Source organism: Cyrtonyx montezumae, unplaced genomic scaffold, assembly GCF_038088225.1.
Source record: "Cyrtonyx montezumae isolate F1298 unplaced genomic scaffold, pur_monq_1.0 scaffold_0, whole genome shotgun sequence".
Classification (NCBI taxonomy): Eukaryota; Metazoa; Chordata; class Aves; order Galliformes; family Odontophoridae; genus Cyrtonyx; species Cyrtonyx montezumae.
This window is the reverse complement of record NW_027071824.1, coordinates 47,768,102-47,795,341: the sequence shown is the minus strand read 5'-3', so window position 1 is coordinate 47,795,341 and position 27,240 is coordinate 47,768,102. Positions and strand designations below refer to the sequence as shown.

Here is a 27,240-nt window from a genome sequence, read left to right as displayed (position 1 = left end):
GAAGTTCCTCCTATTATATTTCTGTAAAATATATTAGGCTGTTTCTCAACTTTTTTTTTTTTTTTTTTTAAGGTTTTTTAGCAAGTGTTTCCATTTATTAGCATAACAACTCAAACATCAGCAGTCACCAGCACCCAGCACCCTCCTTCCCACTCTGAAACTTTTATTTTGTGAGGTATGGATAAATTTATACGGAGAACTAAGGAAAACATACTTGTTCAACACTTTTTTTTTCTGTTCCCTAAGTGGTAATAATTTTGAATATTCTATCCAGTATACTGCATTAGGGTAATATGACTGGAACAACCAAGTTCTGTTCATGTGTAGTGGAAAGCAAGACACTTTGCTAGTATAAGGAGAAAAAAACTTTCCCATGATTGGGATTTCTAGAGTCTACTGCAATATGAACAAATATGTATTAATTCTGTCTGGGAAAATTAAATAATATAAACAAAATACCTAGAGCGGATGAAAAACATTTATGAGTAGCAGAAAATTCAGTTCATATGTTTTAATCATGTCAGTCTAGCAGGCTGGCAAAAAAGAGCCTAAACTGGAAAAAGAAAGAAAAACTCATTTTTGGAACAATGTATTATTGTCCTCACCTGAACATTGTTTTCTGCTGTACTAAGAGCCACCTGAAGTTTTTGACATTTTTCTCGTAGACTGGCAGCTTCATCCTGGACCATTTGCAATTCAGTTTTCAGTTTTCCCAGATTTTTCCGTAAAATACTTTCTTGGTTTTGAAACTCTTTTCTTAGCTCCACCTCTTTTTCTTTGCAAGCATGCAGACTTTCAGCTGTAAAAAGCTGGGATCTTTTCAATGAATCGAGTTCATGTTCATAGAAGGACTGTGCTTTGCTGAGTTTACCTTCATAGTCCTCAATAAGTTTTTTTCTTTCCAGTCTCAATTCCTCAACTTTATTATTCAAGTCTTCCAGCTCTAGTCTGTGCAATTCCTCTAGCTTTTCTTGTCCCTTACTTAAGGTTGCATTCTGATTCTGTTGAGTCTTCAGGAGTTCTTGAATCTCAAGCCTATGCGCAGCTCTCAAGTCTTCTAGAGCTGAACGCTTGTCCTTTTCATACTGCACCTGCAACTGTATGAAACTTCGTAGCCTCTCCTCAAATTTCTTTCTAATCTCTTCTACTTCTCTTGACATGGTCACTACACGTTGGACATGCTGGGCTTCTGCACAAAGCTGCATGTCTTCAACTCTGTCCTTATATGCTTCAAATTCTGTCAAGGCCTGATGTTTCATTTTTTTATGATCTTCCAGTGACTCCTCCAAAACCTGGATCTTTCTCTTAAGATCCATTTCTTCTGCAACTTTACTTTTGTATTGCAAGATCTTCTCCCTTGTCTCTGCAAGAATTTGTTGGATTTCTTCTTCATGGGCATCCTTAAGAGCTTGGATAGCAGCTTCATGTTCATCATTTTTAGTGTTCAAAGCATATATTACCTACAAATATGAAACAATAATATACTAAGAAAAGGCATTCTGGTTAACTGCTAAATAAGAAATAAATAAATGAAAAACACTCTAGGCATTTTGCTACTTCAACAATCTGGCATGTTTTCCTGATACAAGTGAGACACCAAATGTTCTTACAATTTGGCTGTATAAACTCTATATTAGTCATTACAATCTTACACATTCTGTGGAACAGGCATTCTACATTTTTCAACCTATAATTTTGCTGATTAAAGGTTTGCCTTTATACACATGTTGTTGCTATAAATTCCAGTGAGGAATAAAAGCACATTATACATATTAAAAACAAAACATTAGATTTGAACAGAAATTTTCTGCCAGAAAACAAACACACACACAAAACAATATACGCTCCAAATTCTCTTCCAGTAGTAATAAAGTCCAGATCTTGATTTCCTCCTTTTCAACTACTAACTATTCTTAACTATTCAGTTTTAGACGCATCTAAAACAACATTGGTTGCTCTATTTCACAGACCTGTGGCTGCCCAGATACAAGTCACTTTTTGTCAGTTTAGCTATTAGACAGCCTGTGTATCCAACCTCCAAAAGTCTGAGGTTCGTAGCTACCTAAGCTTGCTAACCTTTTAGCTAATCAGTTAGCTGAACAGAAAAGGAGCTGGCAAGAGAAACAACAGTCTGGGGAGCCCAGGGATCTAAGCAGCTGATGTTGGTTGTGAAGCCAACAATACTACTCAACATTGGGTGAAAGTTTTAGAGTAATCACGTATATCAATTGCACAACTTTGTAATTTAAAATAAAAAAGTCAACATGAACATACAGACGTGTGCACGTTTATGAATATACCACTGAAGAAACTATTCATACTGTAAAAAATAGTATGACATTGTCAGCTAAAAGTCTTAATACCTCTTCTACAAAACAGCAGCATAATAAGAGCCTAATGAAATACTATGTGATTCAATCCACAAAACTACAGTAGCATTAGTAACAAAACCAGTAATGACCTTTTTATGGCAAGAATCAAGCACTGAACTATTTAATTATATTCCACGTGATAAAGCTAAGGAACTCTTTCTGCACTAGCATTGGTTTCTTGCACCAACATGGAATATAAACAACAGTGTTCAAAACTGTGGCTGAAGGACAACATTTGACTATTTGGCTGAGAAATATGTTCAGCTCCAAAACAGATATTATATTCTTACATTGCCTAATGCACTTGGGTCATCGGCTCCGCCAGAAACTTAGTTATGATAGAATGAATGTCTTTCTAATTAAAAATGCATAATTCACCTTAATACAAGTATTAGGTGCCAAATACATTTTGCAGCACAGAAAGCATCAAAACAAATGAGTGGTTTACTCTTTTTAAGTTAACACGGAAATAGGAACTGATACCTTTTAGGAAAACAACTAACATGTCCTGCACAAACAAATTCTATATCTCTGATAAACCTTCATTTCAGGCTAAACAAATGGACCCCTGAGATAGAACACTTTGTTTAGCCTCATCCAGCTGATGTGCATTGTTCTCAGTATACACTTCAAAGCTGCTGCCAGCGTGTGTTGATGCTTCAGCCACCAGCTTGAAACACCCCAAGACTGCACCTCTCTTTACTAAGCTGCAACAAAACTACACTGACAACAAATTGTTCATGCGTAACTTATTAATGACTTGGAACACACAAATCAACAAGCCTGACCTACTCTTTATATCAGTATGTAAATGAGAATTGAGCTGTTCAATGCAGAAAGTAGCACAATAACAAGACTTTTCTAAGGACTACTTATTTCCTACAGATGAAAGCAGGGATACAAATAGAAAAGTTTACAATATAGACAAGAAAATAATAAAAAAAATCTTCCAGGAATTATCATACTGCTACAAAAAATTAATTCATATAATCTGCTACAATCCAGAATAATCACCTTCTCCTTTACAATGAGTAAAGCATCCATTTTCCTCCTTTTTTCCCTGCCTGCTGACTAAATAATGGTAAGTTACATTTAAGTTTGTCCTTACTAGATAAATTTCTGCTCCTTATTATATTAAAAACATAGTAGCTTTTTTAGTATTTTCCTGTATGGTTAAAAAAAAACGGTTCAGAAAAGTTCTCCACAATTGCAATGACATTCTTATAAATGCATTACTAAAATATATATAAAGAAGACAGTTGATAGTAACATTTAATTCCTTCTCATGGATTACTACTAGTCGTACAGTGAACCCCACCAGATAATCTACGAAGCTTTTTCCATATAACAATTGAAGTTACATTTTTTAATGTGGCATTTTTCTCTTAAATTGTAATCAAGAGACAACTCCAGTCAAAACATTTAATGGGGAAACCCAAGTTACTGATAAAACTAACACACACACTGCTCTCCCCTTTTAAAAAATCATAATATGCATGCCCCTCCACACCAAAACCTATGCATGTCTGTAAAATTTCTATCTATACTTAAAAAAAAGAAAGAAAAATAAAATTATTTTAACCACAAAGAGTTTTTGTTCCCTAGGGAAAATACTGTAAACATAGATGCTTTGTTAGCTCAGGCATTTGTGTTTCTGGCAACATAACAAGACTCCTTAAGCCCAAAACTTCAGGCCAGCATTGCTTGGACATCAATGAAATAGTGGAATAAACAGCATTTGCTCTTTAGCCATCTGGTCTACTGCAAGTCTTCATAAATACTGGGCCAGCACATTAGGTGCACAATATGACAAACAGGGAAGTGACATACAGAGTCTGCAGCTGTAGCATCTCCCTCCAACAGCACCTCTCCAAAAAAGCTACTCCAGCTGAAAATGAAGTCCTAAGACTGAAAACAATCTAAAGCCTAAACAAAACAAAAACAAAAACAAAACAAAACAAAACAACAAAAAAAACAAACAAAGACATTTACTTCAAAGACCCAAGTTTATCATTCAGGCTTTCATTATTTCATTACTTTCAATATAAATCAAGGCTAAAATCTTATTATACTGTCTCACTTTCAAACCTAACTCTGTATTAACTCTTACCATCACGAGTTTAGTCTTCACTACATATTTATCATGACAAGCTGTCTGATATTTTTGGTTTGTTTTAATTACATATGGTCGAGCTGAAACCACATTTTTAAATAACTAAGCATGCAATAAACAAGCTTTGCTTTTTCATTTAAATAATTTTTATGGAAATGCTCACTGATTTTGGTTTCTGAAGATACAATTACCTTAAGAAGTCAGAATAACATTTATTTTCATTTTTTGTTTTGAGGTTGGGGGAGGGTAATCAGGGGTGGAAGAGACAGAAAAACTGGAGAAATATAAAGAACAAAATGATCTAAGAATATTTAAATTGTATCAGTTTGCTAAATTTGTGCTTTTACAGTATTTAATTTACATTAATTGTGAGTTGTTAACTCCTACTGTTCCAGATCTTAATTATACAAAGGTATGTAAGTAAATGTGTTCAGAGTTTCTCACCTAGGTCAGACAAAGAAGATTCAAGTTTTGGGCATCAAGAACTATCCTAAGCAGCAAAGAAAATCTCTAAGAGCGGATACAGTAAAGAACAATCAAAGGAAAATCAAGAAACCTTATTTCTTCAGCATACATTTTTTGTTTGTTTGTTTCAAATGTAGCAGTTGAGAAAATATGGGAGATCTTAAATCAAGGAACACGTTTAAGCATTGCAAGAATTTGCTTGCAAGAATTTGTTTCCCTTTTTTAAACAGAGCCATTTGCGTGCAACTTCCATGTTAAATAATTAGCTCAAGGCCTCTTTCCTTAAGGCACGCACAGGTCTGTATGATGTACACGTCAGTTTATATACACATTCAGTCTCTCAGACCAAATTGACTAGTTCTGACTGCTACTGTAAAAATCTGTTTTTATATGAAACAGGAAACAAAAAACACTAGAATGGTGGCATACTGACAAGTAATCCACCAGCTTACAGAAAGCTTGAGAATGATCCAAGTAAGATATATACAAAGAATACATTCATAGAACATTAAGAAATTATTCTGAAGATTTTTAAAGCCTATCCTATTTACAATGCAGATTCCAGAACATTTTTCTTCTGTAGAATTATGAATGTTATCTTAGCTTACTCATGTCTAATTACTTTTTCAAAGTTTCAAGCTTAGCCAGCAAATAAGTAAGCAACGTACTTGTATTTATTTTTAATTTCACTCTTTATACATATAAACACATGTTAAGCACAACTATCTCCAGCAATTAACACACTCTTCTTCCCCTACCACAGTCAGGAAAGGTTTTAAGAAAGCAGGAATGATTTTGATACCTAGCTTTCTGGTTTTGTTTAGTTTCAGCAAGTCCTTTCCCTAAACATAATGCATGTTTAAAGAGGATGCTTTCTATCTAAAGTCTAAGGGCAAGACTGTTTCTTCTTGAAAATGTATTAACATCTCTTCCATTAAAGTGTAAAGCTTATTTATGATAAGAAACATGAAATACAGGCAAGCTCAATGAATACTCTGCATTGGCTTAATATCGATGGTCAGCAAACTACCACACAGATGTTCTCTCCCCTTTCTCAACAGAAAAAAGCAAGAAAAACATGATGAAATAGCTTGTGGGTTGAGACAAGAACAGAGTGTCAATCAACTACTTCCAGGCTATATGAAAGGACTAGGTGCAGGAAAGTCTAATGCTGTTCACTTCCTACTGTTAAGATTAGAGTAGTAAGGAAAAAAAATGAGATAGAACCTTCCTCTCAACTATCTCTTCTACACTTTCTCCCACCTATCTTCTTCTATTTTCTCCTTGTGAGTAGGGCAAAGGAACAGGGGCTGTGGTCAGTCCATAACAATTCACCTATGCTGCTCCCCCATGGTCACTCTCTACCCCTGCTGTAGCATGGAGTCATAGCCATGGGATGCTGTTCCTCCCAAACAGATACCACATGAGCTTCCCATGTGCTGAAGCTCTTCCAGTACTGCTCCAATACAGCTCCATGTCATGGAGTCCATCCTTCAGGACCTCACTGCTCCCATGGAGTCTTCCTGCCCTACTGTGAGCTCCTCTCCATAGGCTGCAACTTTGGCCCAGGGCCTGCTCCCACAGGGACTCTCCCTGGGTTGTGGACTCCTTTGGGCCACATCCACTGTTGCACTGCGGGGTCCCTCCGTGGGCTGCATGTGGAGATTTGCTCCACACAGTGCCCATGGGCGACAGGTGGACAGCCTGCTCCACTATGGGCCTCTCCATGGGCTGCACACTTGGCGCACTTCCTTCCCTCCTTCTGCATGGTTCCGCTGACTTCAGGGCTGATACGCTCTCATGTTCTCATTCCTCTTTCCCATCTGCTATTGCACAGCAGTTCTTCCCCTTCCTTAAATCTGCTCATTGCTCACATTGGACCAGCATCCTGACACTTCTGGAGCCAGCTTTGATCTGACGTGGGGTAGCTGCTGGACTTTGCTCAGAGGCTACTCCTGATCCCCCCTCCCCACTACCAAAACCTTGCTGTATATATGTACCAACAAAGCAAAGTGTATTTCATAAATGTTTCTTTTTTTTTTGACAGGAAATCACAAAATATTTAAATCACAAATTTAAATATTTCCTGTTGTTAATTTGCCATGGGGTTTCCAACAAGTTCCTAATATACCTCTTATATTTTAGGTAGTCTTCAATTCCAGTATCAGAATATAACACACACTAGGATGCTACGAAGATATTTCAACAAATTAAATGCAGTGTCATTAAAATGAAACTTTAGTGATATTAGTGAACAATAACAGAAGAAAAAAATCCTTGAAGATAAACACTGCAAAAAAGAAGCAAAAAGGAATAATGGACTTGATACCAAAGTATTAAGTGCAAGGGAATTTGTGATTACTAAGAACTGAACTGACTTTCTACTCCAATAACAAACAAAACACAACAGAAAACTGGCCATGTTTTCAGTCCTTTCTCAACATCTGCAAGAAAAGCAATACAAGCTGCCTTATAAAACTCTTATGAAACTTCTTTCCAATGCAGCTTACCTGTTAATACTATACTGTACTCCAGATAGACATAAAATGAGCTGAAGCCCTCTAATCAATACCCCACTTTCCCATTCTATACATGACATACCGGGAACTGAAATATACAGTGAATGCAACTTCCTCTCTTTTCCAGTTGCCTAATTATTAAGCTAAAAATAGGCTAGGCAGTCACCTGTACTACACAGTTTCTGTTTGAAAGCAATGCAGTTTTCTTCAGAAAAGAAGCATGAGGAAGATATGAATTACATGAAGGTATAACTGACAGGAAATTCACCTGTTTCAGTATCAGTCCCAGCCTCCCGGGATTCTCAACAGGTAACTCACTATTTATGAAGACAAACACCGAAAAAAAAGACCAGCTATATATTAATTCTCAATTGGGTATGCAAAAAAATTAGATTCATGAATTAGATAGTCAAACTAATCAAGTGATTTCAAGCGTGCTTATTTTCACAGATAAGAACACAAAATTTGATCAAAAAGGACAGATAATTCCATTGTGACAAAAGGACAGACTTGCAAATGTAGTCTTTAACTGCCCTCTAACGAACAAGATTAATTTAGGTGTTCATTATGCATACAAGTAGAATAAACTATTTGTTCCTGTTATAGACTACTTAAGCATATATTTGTTACTTCAACTCTGTGTCCTTGGGCTGAGCAAGGCACAGAATTGTTGCCAACAACATCCAATTAAAGACCCTTTTTGGTTCTGAAATGTTAACCTCTGCCCATCAAGTTATGTCAGACACAACCATCACAAATCACAATTAGCTCTAGGCAATTTGCTAAGATAGTTAAGCCTTGAGAAGCATACTGCAGCACCAACAACAGTAAAAAAGATTCAGTGACAGATGCACAAATTCTGCAATCTGCCTCCTGGTGAGAAAGAAACACATTTACCCTCTAATCATCTAACGAGAATATGGCTGACACATCTGCTATATGATTAGACCACACTGCAAGGAAAACAAGACAGGCCAAAGGACTGCTCCGAGTTAAGCTTTAGTCACTGAGCTTCATTTTCTTATGGATTTTCTCTTTCATATTTGCATAATTGAACAAAACCTTTCAGGTATAGAAATCCCTAGGGGAATTTAAGCTAGTATGTCTGTTTTACATCTATTTGTGGCTTATTTGGACTCTGAAGCAAGGCACAGAAAAGTTCTCAGAGATGAGCAGCTGACTTTGCATTCAGTAAATAGCATTAGTTTGCCATTGGCAAAACAAACGAAAACACATGCAGAATGATATCAAGTTCAAAGCTTCCAAAAATAAAAAAGTAAATACCTTTTTTTTTGATTAATCATGAAAATAACTTTTTAAAGCATTATGCAACCTCAAGATGCAACTTCCTCATTTCTTTTGAGAGCTACAAGGTATTCTGAATCTAACAGACTTTGTGCAACTTTCAGAAACAGACAGTTTTCCTTTATTAAATCTGACAAGACACCTAACTTTCTAAATTCCTTATAGGGTAAGAATGCAATTCTTTCAGAAAACTTAGATGAAGTTTATATCCTGAAATAAATCAAAGTTTTGTATAGAATATTTCCTACATTAACTTTAGGAACTCAAAGCTGAACCCATCTTTTAGAATTTTGATAGTATGAATACTGCTGTTCACTTAAATATTCTCTAACATCTTTATCAATGACCCTGATGAGGGGATAGAGTCCACCTTCAGAAAGTTTGCTGATGATACAAAGCTGGAAGAAATGGCTGACATGCTGGAAGGCTGTGCTTCCATTCAGTGAGACCTGGACAGGCTGGAGAGCTGGGCAGAAAGGAACTAGATGAAGTTTAATGACAGCAAGTGTCGAGTAATGTGCCTAGGGAAGAATAACTGCATGCACTGGTACAGGTTGGGGGGTGACCTGATGGAAAGTGAGCTCTGATGAGAAGGCCCTTGGTGTCCTAGTAGATGGAAGGTTGGCCTGGTGCCCAGGAAAGCCAATAGTATCCCGTGATGCATTAAAAAGAGCACGGCAAGCAGGTCAAGGGAGGTGATCCTCCCCCTCTACTATGCCCTGGTGAGGCCTCACCTGGAGTACTGCGTCCAGTTCTGGGCTTCCCAGTACAAAAAAAGACAGGGATCTCCTCAAAAGAGTCCAGCAGAGGGCTACAAAGATGGTAAAGGGCATGGAACAGCTCCTTTATGAGGAAAGGTGAGCAACCTAGGTCTGTTCAGCCTTGAAAAAACAAGACTCAGAGGGGATCTGATCCAAATATCTAAGGTGCAGGAGGCCAAGGGATGAGGCTGGACTCTTTTCTGCAGTATGTGGCAATAGGACAATTGGCCACAAACTGAAGCATAGAAAGCTCCACACAAATGTGCGTGGTGACGAAGCACTGGCACAGGCTGCCCAAGGAGGTGATGGAGTCTTTTTCTGGAGATGTTTAAAACCTGCCTGGATGCCTACCTGTGCAACCTGAGCTAGGGAGCTGCTTTGATGGAGGCTGGACTAGATGGTCGCTGGAGGTCCCTAATCCCTACCGTTCTGTAATTCTGTGAACATACCTTATTTTGCTAATCAACAGAATTCATGGAAAAATATCAGTGTCAGTTTTCAGTTTCACTTTCTCATCTTTCTGTTATTCTTTTGGAGAAGCGACTGCCAAGCAATAAGGTTGAAGTAAATAATTCACTGCACTTTTTTTCATAGCAGTCAGTGTAATCAATGGTATAGCCCATGGCATAGACTACATAAAACGTTTGATAAGTCTAGTATTTTAAGTTTAGTCTCTACAGAGGTAACAGGGTAATTTAGCTGTCTGCGTAACAACAGATAAAAATGATTCACCCCTGAAGTCACTGGCAGCAAAGTTAAATTGATGACGCAGCCCAGTTCTCAGCACCACGGACAGCAACAGGCTGGCGACCCGAGCCGAGCCCTGTGTTCAGTACCGCGGACAGTACGAGGCTGGTTACGCACGCTCCCGCGGGAACAGACCGAAACAACGAGCAGAAGATGGTTCCGACACAACCGACAGGCTGAGTGTCACACGGGCTACCAAGTCTCCAAGAGAAGCGCATACAGCCTGACCTCACTAAAATACCTATATCGACATTCCGTGACTAATATTATTAAATAAAATCAGTTATTGTAGATAAGCTTGATACTACTCTGAATTATTTGCCAAGATACTGGGTTCTATGCTTTCCAGACAAGATAACATTCTTTCATTACACTTAAACAAGTATCCTTTTTCTGTAAAAGCCTGTAAGAATTCCTTTTCTATGCTTGAGAAGAGTTGAATTACTAGCAAATCTAGAGCCCAACATGGCACATCAGCCAGGACACCAACAAGATTTTAAGAGGCCATATTCACCAAAACTTGTTGTAGGCACGTTTATTTCACCTTTCCAAAATCGTCCTGTGAGAGGACGTGTTACTACTGCCTCCAACTTTGCCAAGCTACATTTTCTGAAAGCAAATAATTACATTTCTCACAGGATCAGGGAAGTTAGGCCCATTAAAAATACACACACAAATGTGTGCGTGTGTGTACTTGTGTATAAAATAAGTGACATTAAAGAAAAAGTTATATTAAGCAGGTAACCATAAAGTATAATCTGAAGTTTGGACTGTAGCAGCTGTGAGTTGATACTCAGGATGAAATGGTAATTTCTACTGCTTTGTATTGTTTAAGTTTGCTTCAGGCTCTGTGCTTACACAGAATACAGTAAGTGGCAAAGCCTGCACGAACATGAATACAGTTATGCTTTAGATATCCAGAGGTGAGGCAGAATATACTCAGTACACCAAATTATGAATGATGATATACACGTGACAAAGTATGAAACAGAGCATGAAACAAAATGCAAGACAAGAATCCAAGGATTAGAGTGAATGAAGACAGTGTTGTTTCCAGATCAGCTCAAAGAGCACAAATACAGATCTTATTGTCAGATTCCAGTCTGTTTTGGGCCCATTTTTGGCACTTAAATCTACGTAACATCTCTCAGCATAAAACAAAAAGTAATGTGCTTTTGAAAAGAAAAGAGGCTGACTGGTTTTTATGCCATAAGAACTAAATTTACTATAAGTAAACACTATACAGTTTGATACAGTTTGGCAAAACTAGTTAACAACTCAACCAAAATAATGTCTCAAAATTTTCAAATTAAGTTTCACTACTTAGTAGCACAATATGAATGTACATGTCTCTCTCTATATGATGTATATAACTTTAAAATAAGTAATATAAGTAGAATATATTGCTACACTGGCAATACAGGTTAACACTGGAAAGAAATACATGGGTAGCTTAGAAGCACGTCTTATTGCCATAAGATAAAATCAAAAAGGCTTTTTGGAAGGGAAGCCTACATTTACTAAAACAGAGCACAGAAAAATAAAAACAACAACTTATTTCAAGTTCTTTTATCTATTCCTTATTGCTAGAATATCACCAATTTCATTTCTCAAATTTTAAAATGACAAAAGACAGTCTTAAGAGATTACTGTAGTACATTTCAGTACAAGCTATCCAAACATATCAGCTTTCACACTGGAAAAACATTAGATCTGAGAAGGCAGTCCCAGCCATACCCTTTGCTAAAAGTTACAGCTTTCACTCACATCATGAGCAAAAACATCATTCAATTAACAAACCCTGGATTACAGCACACCTGCTTTCTTAACACATTATTTTCTAGAAACCTGAACTGTAAACTAAAGGAAACAGGCTGGAACCATTTCTTTCACCATATAAAAAGAAAACTAAAAAAATTTTTTACCTCCATCACCCCATACTTCTTATACTAGCTTAAAGGTTGTATTTCATTTAGCAAGAGCATTTTGAACAAAAAGGATTTTGTGAACTTTTTCAACAGTATTTATCTGTAAAGGTTGCCATTTTGAACCTGACCAAGTGACTACCTAAGTAAAAGGCTGTTCTGTACTGGCCTCTAAATGCAATTAAAAAAGCCCATGTAAAGAAACAAAGAAACAAAAACAGAAGAAGCATTAAATAGGGCAAGATGATTACCTGCTTCAGGCTACTTTTGTTTCTTCGCGTTATTTTTGGAATGTAGTGCCTTTGGTTACTGGTATGCCATTGATGATATCATAGAAGAGTACACAAGTCTTGCTTACCACTGCCAGCCTTGTATGAGCCAAGAAATGTGCACAGCTGATTTCACAGCACTATATAGAGATTCACTGATAAATAAGTCTGCCAACAGAATGAAAAAACTAGGCAACAAATCTCCCCATGCCTCCTCGCTCCATGTTGTTAACTCTAAGAGTGACGTTCTCCATGTAGGATCTTCACAAGAGACTTTGAGGCCTCCAAATCTCCCCCCCCGCCCCCCCAAAAAAAAAAAAAAACAACCAACCAGACAACAATGACACCAGTAAGGTTGCTTTAAAGCAATTCTTAAGTGCTTCAAAAATAAAGTATGATGATAAAGCTAATAACTTCTGCTTTTAAAGTCTGAGGAATTTCTACACAGTTACATCTTTGTCCTTAAACTATCATAGTTAAAGAAAAACTTATCCTAACATAACATCTCTTCCCACATTACTGACTGGAAACAAATGCAAACGTTGAAATTCAAATCTGTAGTCAAATCACACTCTATGAAATTTCAGTCTTTTTCATGCAATGCTAGAGCTGTAAGCAAACACTGGCCTACTGCCAGTGTTAACAAACATTGGAGAGATGACATAAGGTTGCTTAAAAAAATGAAAAACGAGTTTTTTGAAAACTGTTATTGGCATCAGCTACCACATGATGACAGCTAATGTCAAAACAGTTCTGGAGGCTCTTTTAGATTCTCATTACTTCTCTATTTTTAAGAGCTCTTTTAAATTCCCATATAAACCTACATATTATAAAGCTTCTGTGCGAGATTTAGTTATTTTGTTTATTGAAGTTGAATAATTTCAAATAAAAACTGACGAAGTTTCACTAGAAATACAATCTATCATCAATGAGCTAAATCCTACAGCTACTGTAATAGCACTGCATTCTGTGATAGCTGAGGGATGGAGATCTCTAACCTTTCAGGCCAAAAAGTTCACACAATAAGAAGCACAAACGTGAATTAAAGATTATAAATTCTGTTATTTACTCTTCAAAATAAACATTACGTTATGTTGGCCCACAATATCAGAGGTGTACATTGATGGCATGGCAGCAGAGGTTGAACATTCCCCCCAAGATTCCAGTATATTTTGCTGCTATGTGACAGATGGCAGCAGAGGGACAGTCTGACAGAACGGTGTCTGACACAGAAGTGAGTATAAAGGAAGGGCATTTCATTAAACTCCTCCACGCTGAAACAATTGCAAACACTGACATTCATCAGCACTTGCTGAAGGTTTATGGAGACCCAACAGCAGAGGTGAGCACAGTGAGGTGGTGGGTGGTACATTTCAGCAGTGACAAGAGCAACATGAAAGACAAGCCACATTCTGAATGACCAAGCACAGCTGTCACACCACCAATTGAAGAGTGTTGCAATGAGCTCACTTGCAAAAATCAGCAGATTACAACCAGAGAACTGCGTACAGAACCAAAGAGCTACTTCAATGCATTGAAAAATCATAGTAGCAAAATTGGAATATCACAAAGTTTGTGACAAGTAGATCCCACAAATTCACACACAGGAACAGAAAGAATAACATATGCATGTTTGTCTGGACCTACTGAGCCAGTGTGGCTGAAGGTGACAGCTTCCTGGATCACATAATTACCAGTGATAAGACTGGTGACACCACTACGAGTCCAAGTCAAAATGGCAATTCATGGAATGACAAGTGAATTCCCCACGAAAGAAAAAGTTGAAGATGCAGCTCCCAGTAGGAAAAGTGAGACGGAGTGTCTTCTGAGATAGGAACAAACCTTCCAGATTTCCTGGAGCCCAGACAAGTCATCAATCCTGACCTCTACATCACGATGCAGACTAAGCTGAAGGCTTGAACTCAGGCCAGAGGAGAAGACAACCTTTTTTCTCTTGGAACACAATAGCGTCAATCCACATACCAGTTTGAAGACGGTGATACACAGGGCCAATCTCTGCTGCACTATCATCCTACACTCACCATATAGTCTATATTTGGTGCCTCCTGACATCCACCTGTTTGAGTCAATAAAAGATGGAGTGTATGTGCAATGTTTTCCCAACAATTATGCTATCATAGCAGTTGTGAAAGAGTGGGTCACCACTGCTGGTGCAGATTTTTATGAGCATGGCACACAGACACTGTCTTCATTGCTGGTAAAAATGCATAGCTAATGACGGTGACTACACTGAAAAACACTGTTTTGTAGCTGAGAATTTGCTCTATCAGTGTTATTCTGCTCTTTGCATCTGTTGTAGTTTCCATGGAAACAAATGGTAGATATTCGGAAAAATCTACATACAGTTACATGACCAAGAAAAATGCTATGCTGAGTATTAGAATCTATTTGCTAGGAATGTCTCTTTAAACCAGGATGACAGAGTGGAAAACAAAGAAGAAAACTACTTCCCAAATATTATTCAAGAAGCTGACAGCAGAATTCAAAACAGAACTCTAGTCTCAAGAGTCCCAAAATCTAGTTTGTTTACTATTTTATCTTTTCTGGAATCATCCCAGAATTTAACTATCCTGCTCTAGGCATGTATCAAGGGAAAACATGAGTTTTGCTGATTTTTTTTCTTCTTATTATTAAACTGACCAGCTTAATAGGAACTATCACTGTAGTGCACCTGTATTGCACTTACAGACTTTTCAGTTCATCTAAAATTTCTGCAACCAACTCAACATTCAAGATTCTCATAACATAATGCAAGAGTGGATCATCTAAATTATTTCATTAATGTCCATAATTTGTGTTGGCATCACAAAGCTTGCAAAACAGATTGTGTATAAATTTAAGACGTGAACTTCTCAATTAGAAGCGTACAATCTGAAAATTGGAACATAAAAACTGAGGGGAAAAAAGCACCAAAACAAGCCAACAAGTCCCTTGAACTTGTATTCTTTAAGCAATTGTGAAAATGAATCCCCTCACCCATACTGACAGGACCAAAGCAGCAACTTAATTTTTGTTTCCTATTCCAGCTGTCTTATGCAAAGTAATAAAATATACATACACATATTTTCATCTGCTGCAAGCATAATACAACACTGCATTAGCACTTCAGCACATAGTAGTACAAACACATATATGCAATCTCATAATCACGGCTTACTTCTTTTTGGCTTTAATCTTCGGTGTCAGATGCTACTTTATCCCCATACTGGTACACAGATCTTTCAAAACATGTAAAATAAGGAGCTTATCCTAAAGAAGAGGTCCTAAAATTGCTTCAGTTACAATTTCCGCAGTTTTTAAACATGACATGGAGCATCATGTTATTTTTTTTAAAGCTGCATTTCTAACTACTGACTTGTTTTACCTTCCCCTGTGAGTTAAGCATATTAAAGTTACATCAAGTTATATTTATTTCAAGAGTAAAATTACAGTTAAGCATTTCAGAAGGATGCTCAGTGAAACAGAATTGCACTTCGCTTTGCCTCACCCCAAGTTACTGATTAAAACAAAACTCACCAATTTCTTTGTATTCTCATGTAGTTCTGACCAAAACATTAGATTCTCTATAAGTAATGTGAAAATATACCATAGGGAATCTAATTTTGAGATGTTATATTCACTTCATGAATGACCTCCATTTCCTATGGGGAAAGCATTTTCTTCTATTACTACTGACAGCTCATAGTAAAAGCTAAGCATGGATTGGAAAAAGTACTGAGTCACATTTCTTTTCTCAGAAGACACAAGCTGCCCAGTTAAGTTAACTATGCCCCTATGTATTTAAATTTCCTTTCACTATACTGTGTTGGTGGTTTTGTTTTGATCAGATAGAACATTTGATTCCAGTTCTGAATCCATTGGTAAGTATGAAAATCAAAAAAAAGGGCAGATGAGAGGGGAGAAACAGCTGGAGGGCACAGGAGTGTTATACAAAGATATTACAAAATTCGAGAAAAATATTAAGAAGTGCCTAGAGTACTTAAAAGTAATTATATACACATAAGCAAGTAAGCATCCGACAGAGCAAGAACAGCAGAATTTGGCCAAAAGACCTTCACAGAAGTACTCTTACGTCTCTTTTTGCATCATTCAATTTGGATAGCTTATTTCCACAAAGCTTCTGAGAAGTAAAATAACTCTTCTGACAGTTAAGTCTTATTTATGGAAATTATGGAAATTAAGTATCATGTTTATTTTTTACCCATGCAGCTGGGTTCCTTTCACAGGCTTCATGTCCCAGAGCAGGTTGGAAACTTCTTCAGGATAAATCTTCTCAGTAAAATACAATTCTGAACTTTTTTTTTTCCCTTCCTTTCTCCCTTCTAAGCCTCCATCTCTGAAAGGTCAAGTAATAAGCAGAAATACCAGGACCCTCTAACTACAAAAACATCAAAAATCACTACCTCTACCTCAGTGAAGTTAATGCTTTAGAATACTTTTAACTGTAATCTTTGAATTTGTTATTTTGCTGTTGCATTAGGTACAAGAGGAGTATTTTTATTACACATCCTATTTTAAGTCTAAAAATATGGTTCTTCAGTCGAGACCTTCAGTTCACAAGATCAGCAGAAGTCACAAGTTTCCCCCCTAAACCTTAAAAACAGAGTTGAAACACGCAAAGTAAAATCTCACTGGAATCTGCAAGTCAGGTAAACAAATGTGAGATTCCAATCCTACAAAAGCCTAACTCACCTAAAAGATCCTAGTACAATCACAACTAACTTACAGTTATTTAAATGCATAACCAGAAGGCCACTTGTAGCTTCTATTTGCAACATTCTGAAATCTTCACCAGGACAGGCATGCACAAAATCTTTAGAATGTTAAAAGAACTCTATTACAGATCACAAAAGATCTTATGAATGAGGCACAGTACTCAATTTCTAGCCTTTCAACACAAAAGTTCAAGGTACTCCAGCACCATGCATTTACATCCCCATTTAACTCACACTCTTCTCAGCCATGACATACAGTAACTCACAAAACAGCACACGTGTCCAGTGATGTGGAACTCATGGGTATACACACATGATTTCACATCAGAAATGGAACTCTGTTGCTGAAATCAGCTAAAAACTGCTGGGTAATTCCTAGAGAAAGAAAGGGAAAGATGTCAAAGGACACGTAGCAGTAAAAACTGCTATCTGAAAGAATTTGCATATGTAGCTGGTCTTATGGTGAATCTAAAATACATTAATCCTCTCCAGGTGCTTGTTTCACCTTTCAAGAAACACAAGTCTGTAGCAATACCTTTAATACTTCCATTCAAAACCCGTGTTGCATATGGACCAAAACCACAGTAATCCTTTAACTGATTTTAACTCCAGCTTTCTTCTTAAAAGATTAAAATTTTAATTTGACTGAAGTTTATATATTGAGACATTGGATTCCGAACGTAAAGCGAAGCCAGAATATCCCTCAGTCATCAGTTTTCCAATAATGTAAGGTGCACAGTGCTGCACAGTAAATGCTATTTCACTGATCACTTCAGCTGTGCATAAATATGAACGATGCCTCCACTGGGTGATTGCCAGCATTCTTCATTCTCTCTACTTGTAGTTCCAACGAAATGTCACCTTCATCCATTTTAGCGTACACTTGGAGAATGCCAGCATTCCCCCACAGAGCTTTTAAAGATACCTCCAGATGCTTTAACTACTGTTATTATTGACAGTTGCTTCTTCTGTATTCTCTTTAACAAACACAATAGGACTTTCATTTCCTAAGTAACAGCATTCAGTTATGCCTCGAACATCATACAAGAGAGATTACACCACAACAGTTTTCTTTCTTTCACTTTTTATGATTTTCTATCACATTTTAGATTTACATTTACATTGTAAATCAGGTCAGAATCATGAGGCCTACCAGCCTTAATAATACGTTTTTAGAACATTTTCCAGTTTTACTACAATCTTCAACAGATACACTGTACTTCCTATAGTGGAGATGCTATTAGGAAAACTGTTAAGTCAGCAATACAGGGTTCAAGGTATGGTCACATTTCATGCCACCTAAGGCATTTGAGACTTTTGTCAACACCTTAAATGCAAACGCCACTCTTCAGCGAAAGGACAGCAAGCACCACTCCTATTTAACAAGACACAGAGAATAGGTTATGAAAGACTAGAAAACAGACTCGCTTTCCCATAAGCAGCAAACATCAGCCTACCAATAATGGGCTGACCGCGATACCTGACCGCACCGAAGTGAGCCCGGACAGAGCTGATGGGAGGCGGCTCCGCAGGGCTGCGGTCAGCATCACCTCCCTTCCCCAGCTCCCCACGCCGGGATGGGGGCAGCCAGCAGGGCAAGGCAGTGCCGGGCAGTGCAGTGAAGCCGTGCTGTGCCAGGCCCGGCCGCATTATGCCGCCGAGGAGGGGGCATCGCTTCGCTGGAAGAACCAAGCCCAGGAGATGAGCTCCCCGCAGCGAGGCTGAGCCCAGGTGGCGAGGCGAAGCGAGGGGCAGCACCTCTCCCCTTCACAACGACCAAACGGGGGGGGTGGGGGGGGAAGAAAAACAAGAAGGGAAAAAAAAAAAAACTGAGGCGGCAGAGCGCGGCATCCCGCCGCTGCCCAGAGGCGAGGGCTCTCTCACCTTGGTGAGCTGGGCGATCTTCTTGCTCATTTTGAAGTGCAGGTCCGGGCTGTGCTCGGCGCCCAGTCCCGGCGGGGCAGAGCCGGAGCCGAATTTCCCCGCTCCGGGCGCGGAGCCGCCGCCGTAGCCGTGCTGCTGCTGCCAGCTCATCCCCGGGGTCGCCATCTTCACCGCCTGCCCCCGCCGACGCTCGGCATCCGCCGCTCCGGGAAGCCGCCACGAGGCCGCCAACAGCCGCCCGAACCCCCCCGGCCGCGGCCGCCGCGCGCAGTCCCTCAGTGGGCGGGGGGCTGCGGCATCACCACCGCGGGGGTCCGCCGCGACAAGCAGCACCGGCCCCCCCGCGCCGGCTCCTCCGCCCCTCCCACCCGGCACCAGGCAAGGAGACCGCCCAGCTCCGGGGCAGCCCGCCCTGCCGGCGGACGAGCGAGAGAGCCGGCGTCCGTACCCGGCCGCCGGGCCGCTCCCGAGCTGCCGCCGCGCTGTTTACGCCGCGCAGATCGCGTCACTCGGCAGCCCCGCCCGCAGCTGCGCGCCTCCCGACGAGCGCCCGCCCCCCCGCGGCTCCCGGCTCTCGGGCCGTGTTGTAAAGTCTGCGTCCAGCACTTGGAGTAGTTGGTTGGGAGGAGTAACGTCCAATTGAAGCCAGTTGGATAAGTACATGGCCGCACAATTACTTCAGGTTCCCACAGTGACCCAGCGGGGTGAGAGTGGAAGGCACTTTTCCTATGGACAATTGCAAACTGTGGATATAGACCCCTGAGCTAATGGGATGAGTGAGGAATTCACAGCCAAATTTAGGATAAGTTTTAGTGTGGAGATGACTGCTCTCTTCTTCCATTTCCATCCTATGCACCTCTGGAGAACAGCCACCGTGTTTAACAATTTAGTGCCTCTTTTCTAGGCTCTGGCCTTGGGAGAACATAAATACATTAATGTGGTTGGACATGTTGGATTTCTAGATTAGCAGCTTCTGCACTGATCTTTTTTTGCATGGATTCTCTATGGGCAGACAAGTATAAAAATGGTAAATGACTAAATCTCTCCTTCTCACCAAGGATGCAAAGAAAAAGTATTACCTACAATGTGAAAATGACAGAAATATGTCATCAGCTAGGTTGAATGGGGCCCTGGGCAATCTCATTTAGTGCCTGATTCAGTGAGTGGCAACACTGCCTAGAGCAGGAATTGTGACTACATGATCTTTGAGGTCCCTTCCAACACCAGCCATTGTATGTTTCTGTGGCTGTCTGGATAGTGGGGAATACAAGGAAGTCCAGATGACAGAGCAGAGTGTCTCAGTCATAGAGATTCACGCTAATGTATTATGATAAATAACCAATTCAACATGAATGGGCGATGCAAGCCAGAGGCTGTGGTGCAAATGTGATTCCTTGATGCAGAGACAGGAAACTAACAAGAATGTGCAACTAGGTGCTGCTACTTTTGCATACAAGGTATTTATGAGAGTGCAACTGAAATACTTGTGTTGATGTCTGGTGTCTGCAATTTCCACATGCTAGCAGTGAAAAAAATGTTTGAAAAATGAGAAAAGATTCATATACTGAAAGACTAAATAAACCCAACTGTTTTGAAATGTGAGGAGTCTCAAAAGTGATTCAGATAGCTCAGTCTTCTGATAGCTGTGTTGCGCTGAGCCCAGAATCTACATTGTTCATTACTATTGTTCATAGTTCTGACACTGATTTTTTTTAATTTTATTTTTTCATTCTGAAGTGGCCCATTCTGGCAACAGAGAACAAAGAACAGATGGTGCTTACCCAGGCAATGATTCATACAGATGAAATATAAGGGGTAGAAAGACTATTAGGAGCATCTGTATCAAATATGTGTCCATAGATGACATTCACGAATAGCACAGATTGTTAATTCAGTTTTATCAAATTAAAAAATAATTCAGTGACTAAGAATGATTTTCCATATGTAGGAAGGTCAAATTACTAATTAAAGCAGCAACTGATTCCAGAGACTTTCAGTTAGTGCATTTGTCTGCTTGAATGTGTAACCTTAAGCAAGCTACTTAACTCCTGTGCAGAAGGGTACTTCCTTTGCTGTACCTAATCATGACTCTGCTATTAAGGAATGGCTGGTAAAAATTGTTGCCCTTAGGAATCTGAAAAGTTACAGGAACTATTAGCATTTCCATTTTATCTGCACATTTTAAATTATTGTTTTTCAAATTCTGTGGTGTTTTTATCACAATTTCTTCTGAGACAATAAATATCACTGTTCAACTTTTCATTTTCTTCTGAGAAATAGAAGCAATTGCTGTGATTCACACTGGCCCCAAATTGTTTTGAACCATTTTCGAGTGTCTTATACCTGCTGTGTTGAAACAGTTAAATATGCTTAATTTTTGTTTGTCTCTTGTATTGGGTTGCCAAATATTAAATTTTGTCTAAGTAAGTGCTTTTAAATTTGAGAGGAGGTTAAATGTATTATGTCTTTATTTTGCGTGTCTTCTAGTAGGAGTTTTTGTATTTAAAATGTTTGCAAGCATTACTTTCCACATTTTATGCCTTTGGAGCTCAGATGCTAGCTGCTCAACCTCATCTCCACTGACTAATTTCCACTTGTAGCATGTAACCTCTTTTTTTCACAGTTACTGTTGAAAAGAGGGTTTGTGCAGCAAAGTAGCACAAACCTTAGTGCTTTTTTTCACTTGGTCGGATTTCATGCCTGTCAGTATATTGGGATATGCAGAGATCTCACAGGGTTTGGGATGAGACCATCCAGAGACAAACAAGGAGACAGTGCTCTGGGTCTGCTGACAGGTGCAGAAAGCAATGAAATGTGGCTGGAGTCTCTTAATGTGTATCACTGCCATGAAAGCTCTGAAGTGAAATCTTATGTGAGTGACAGACATTTCTATCCATTCTCTCTAAGAGAGTAAGCAGTATGAAGGAGTGGTCTTGGTATATATGTGTATGGAAGAATATTTTTTAAGAATTAAAAATATTGTTGGCAAAATTATGCTTTGAGATTGCACTTTTATATGTCTGCCATGTATATATGTGTGCATATATGGAAGACTTACCCTGACTTTATGGTTTTGCTTTTTCTGATGTAAAATCAGCAACTCCTCCTATGTGAAAATCTACCTATACTTTTTTTTTTTTTGTATTTTCCTGCATAACTGTTTGTCTCCATCTTTATATCTGATACTCCTATGTTTCACTATGTGTGTATTTTCTAAAATTTTGAAATATTTACCACATTCCCAGAGCTTGCAGACTAGGAAAGAATTTCATTTAAATTTTAACTGCTTAGGTTAATGTGGATTACAATTTCCATGAGTACAAAATGCTTTGTTTATCTCATCACAGCTTTGACTAAGATAAATGTGTGCAATCACTGTATGCCCAAGTTTCAAGCCAAAGGCACAAAACCCCCTCTCTCCTTTGTAGATAGAAAGTGCTACAAAGACTAAGCTTGCTTTGTGATGATGTCTTTTGACAACTCTGAAGATGTCAGAACAGCTTTTACAGAAAGGACAATTAATAAGAAATTTGACCTAGTGGTATTTGCAAGTTTGTGCTGTTTATTTTGTTAACTTGCAGCAATAACTCTAAACAGTGGGTTTTCAATTATTTTGCAAATATGTATGATCATAAATGCTATCATCACAATTCTCATTTTCATTTAATGGTTGAATTATGCAACTAAATATTTAACTGTATTACTTTACTTGTAACTAAAGTTACTTTACTTTATAACTAAATACTTAAAACAAGGAGTTTTACCTGTTTATATCTGTTTATACCTGAAGGCTAAACCATCCATTGTTATAGACACAGTGTGAGTCTGTATGTTTATTTATTTGCATTAAATAATAATTTGCCATCAACAAACTAACACGAAGTCTTACTGTCATTCCTACTTTTTCTAGTACCCAATGGAATATAACTGACTAAATCCACCACGTCCTACTTTAACACAAAAACCTCATTGCCAAGGTTGAGGTTAATCTATCATGATGAGTTATCTGTGTAGGAAATAATATAAAATAGTTCCTTTTTTAAAGTCTGAAAGTAGCAGGGGACTCTTCTTTTAGTTGTATTAAATTATATAAAGAGGGGTAAATTTACTTTCCCATCTACAAAGGTCAAAAAATAGCCTAAATTGTTTGCTATGTTTGTTAACATAGTAGTGAATATTACTTCAAATAAGCAGATAAACGATGGGCACAAACTGCAATGCAGGAAATTCTATATGAACATGAGGAAAAAATTATTTATTTTGAAGGTGACAGAGAACTGGAACAGGCTGTCCAGAGAAGATGTTCTGTACTGGGCACCAGTGAAAGCAGCCTGGGCCCATCCTCTTGACACCTGCCCTTCAGGTATTTAAAAGCACTGATGAAATCCCCTTTTAGTCTTCTTTTTTCTGGGCTCAAAACAGTCCCAGATCTCTCAGCCTTTTTTCATAAGAGAGGTGCTCCATGACCATACAGTAGTCTTTATAGTCTTTCACATAACCTGCAAAGATAACAAATTTTAGCTATCCCTTCAAATTTCATTTTAATAACTATTCTCATTTTATGTTCTTTTTTCTTTTTTTTTAAATATTATGCATGTTTTCTCAAGCACAAAAAAAAAAAAAAAAAATCGAAACCAGGAAAATCAGCAGCTCTGTTGAGATAATTTGAGAGGAATGGTGAATGGACAGGAGGATGGAGACAAAAATGTCTAGTTGTATAAACCTGGGCCCTCTAGGGTTGGTTTGGCCTTTATGGTGAAGAACAGGAGGCCAAAGAACTTTCATTTTGAATGAAATCTGCTAAGGAGGGCCCACACAGGGCGTTTCAAGAAAGTTAAGGGAACAGCTGTTCCTTCCCGCAAAACCCATATAAATCAAGTTTGTTTTCCACTCCCTGAAACGCAGTAGCCAAATACTAATCTTAAGATTTCAAATCACTCTCTAGATTTGTACTACAGATAAACTTAGGGATACAAAGAATGCTTCATTTAATGTCTCTGATCAATTTATTTCAATCTAATTTCTGTTTTATACGTATTTCTGCACATGAAAGCACAATTATATTAATATATGTTATTGAATGAGTTACCCAGTAACTCATGTTATTAGATTTAGTATAGTTCTTATTTTGTTGACTTTTCTACTGCAGAAGAAGGATCCAATCTTGCTTTCTTCACTGGATTGTAAACTTAGCTGCCTATTACACTGTTATCCAAGGACGTTAGAAAGCTGATGCAGTTTTTGTTGTTGTTTTACATTTTTTTATAATTATTATGGATAAAATGGCAGATATGACAAAAATTGATGCATTACCTAAAAAATTAATTCAAAGGTCTGTATCATCGATGTTCAAACTTTTATATTCTGATGTTTCCCTGAAAATAACTCAGATAGAGACCACTCAGTCAAAAATAACATATTTCAGTTATTTCAATAAATACATTTATATTTATATTCACTTTGATGAAAGCACTTCTACTGAAAGGAGCAGTAACCTCTGGTATGTTTTCATAGCTTCTTCCAGGAATGCATATGTTTCTATCCATCCATTCAGTGGTTACTTCCACAAAATATTTTAAGCACATGGCATTTGCCATGATGAGCATGTGAGAGTGTGGTATAATCCACCTGCCATGTCTTCCCATATAATCTTTCTAACTTCTGTAATGCTTCTCTAAGGACTTAGAAGCAAGGGAGTGTTGCGGGTGAGGCTGAGTGGTGTTTAATGCAAGTGTTATGAAACACTCAAAAAGACGACAAGTTAAAGAAAATTTGCCATGTGCTTTTAGCACTAAGTGGTAAAGATAATTTTGTTATGCTAGTATGACTTGCTCAGTTCAGCCCTGATGTTATTTAAATATGCTGGACTTGCTTGTATGGACATATAATGCCCTTGTTTTCTACTTAGAGGGAAAGCAGCTTTATAGGCTAAAATACAAAAATAGTTCTGACTGATAAAAACAATATTCAGCACGTTAGAATATGATAAACAATACTAAACAATTGTGATTGAGAATAAGAATTATTCTCAATACAGCACTGACCTTCCTGGAAAAATCTGGCTGTCTGGTGATGTTTGTTGGTTTTAGCATAGTTATTGCCAGCTGGTGTTTATCACATCTGTTATGCATCTTCAGGGAAGAAATCATCAGTAGGGAAAAATGGCCACAGCAACAGCCCCCAGTTTAAAGTTGCTGCTCTCAGCAGTTTGATTTAACATTTAAATGCCTGCTCATTATAGGAACACTGGTGCATAGTTAAGCTAAACTAGGATTTAATTCACTGCTTTCTACGCTGGCTTCCATATGCGCTCATTTTGAATTTGGGATGCCTATAAAAGGCATCCACTTTCACAGCAGACATGAGGGAAATGCAGACGTTTTTGTCTTCTTGAGGTCATCTCTTGAAGGTCGGATGCAATAGTTAAAGCTGCACTGAGTGGCAAGTGTTATCTACAGCACAAGCATGGCAATGTAAGCTGCAGGACTACCCAGGTTTTCCTTCTCCATCATTGCCAATGGGGTCATTTGGAAGCAGATAGAGAAATGCTGGTGTAGCTCTGATCCTGCCCTCAGGGTTATTCTGCAAAGCAACATTGACAACATTTGCAAGCTGTATTTCTCATTATGATGGTATTGGAAATTGAAAGATTGGTTGCTTGGAGGGTTTTACTTTGAATGTGAATAATTAATCTCCAACATTGGTTCAAGGTTTTCTGGTCCACACAATTATCATAGGCCTATTTCCTGACACAGATGTATTCAAATCACTGCATCTTGCCAATGTATCTGGGAGGATTTGAACATACAGATTTGGACTCCAAAGAGGATTTTGGTTATGCTTCAAGAAGGAAGAAAGATAGGCTGGAATCATTCCAGAAAATTAAGAGTGATGGATTTATAGTTTTGTTAAAATTGGGTTGAGACCCCAGAGGTTTTGTACAAGTGTCAATTAAAAATAAAAATCCAAACAAAAATGTCTTTTGTAAAGTTTTCTATTCAAATAATTGAAATCTTTTGAAATAAAACATTTTGAAAACAGCAGTACTTTAAGATAAATTTGTACTTGCAGGCTCCTGACTGGAAGTTATATTTCACAGAAGTGTTCCATAAAAATTTTTGTTAAGGCAGGATAAAGAAGAGCTCTTAAATTATTACTGATCTCAAGTATCCAGCTATCAGAATGATGGTTGTACTTTGACACAACGTAGTCCACAGAAACTGAGATACTTTGAAGTTCTATTGACTGTACTGTTATTATTAGCAGAGGTAATGTTTTGAGGCCTGCTTTCCAGTCATCCAGATTTGATTTGAATAAACTTCCAGATGATCAGCTATATGGATTAAGTGCATCAGTCCTGAAAATATGTTGCTATATTCAAACTCAACAGAGTCGCAACACAGCCTGCATCCAGAAAAACATCAGGGCCCCAGGTCTCAACAGGATTCCAAACTGCTCACCAATATTTAAAAATTTGGAAGAGCTCAAAACTAGTGTTGCACAGGTTTGATTCTGGACAGAGGTAAGAAATCTGCTTTGAGAATGAGCTGAATACATCCTTCTCAAAGTCTGCACTGACACGAATTTCAGTATATTATGCATATAGTTTCATCAAGGGCTTAGCTAGCATACTGCTTGGTGCATAATTAGACATGTCTATAAGCACAGAAGTATATATATTTTTAATTATTATGGAAAATGTTTCTTACTCTGTTGAAAAACCTACTTGAGAGTAAGAGAAATTATACAAATCACTTCTATAAATTTATAAATTATTGCTTATGAAGTTTAGGAGCAGACATTTTAGACAAAAAAATGAAAGCTATGTTTTTCACATATACTATATAAAATACTCCTGAGCATCTTTTGAAATTTATGAAAGCTAGGGCAAGACTGTAAAAATTAAATATTAGCGATAGTCATTTCTACATCGGGGTTCATTCTTTATTCCTTAGTCATAAGTGCCCACAATTGCTGTAGTAAAATCTAATTTACTTGTTTTTTAAGCTTAGATTAACATGCTCTTTAGTTATAACGAGAATAATTTTGATATCACTAACATTCTTTATATGATAATTTTGTTACTGTAAATCCACATTTTCAACATTGAATATAACCTGATCAGTAAGATCAGAACTAAATGA

At 38.1% G+C, this 27,240-nt stretch overlaps 1 protein-coding gene across 1 annotated transcript in view; it reads right to left on the bottom strand.

The window, feature by feature from the left end:
• The window catches only part of FAM184A (family with sequence similarity 184 member A), a 61,872-nt gene extending 42,611 nt beyond the window's left edge, over nucleotides 1-19,261 (bottom strand). The window contains exons 1-2 of the mRNA XM_065734443.1: nucleotides 19,097-19,261; nucleotides 606-1,460 (exon numbers count right to left, since the gene is read on the bottom strand). Of these exons, the coding sequence (XP_065590515.1) occupies nucleotides 606-1,460; nucleotides 19,097-19,261 (1,020 nt within the window). The remainder of the gene's footprint in view (nucleotides 1-605; nucleotides 1,461-19,096) is intronic.
• Nucleotides 19,262-27,240: the final 7,979 nt, after the last annotated feature.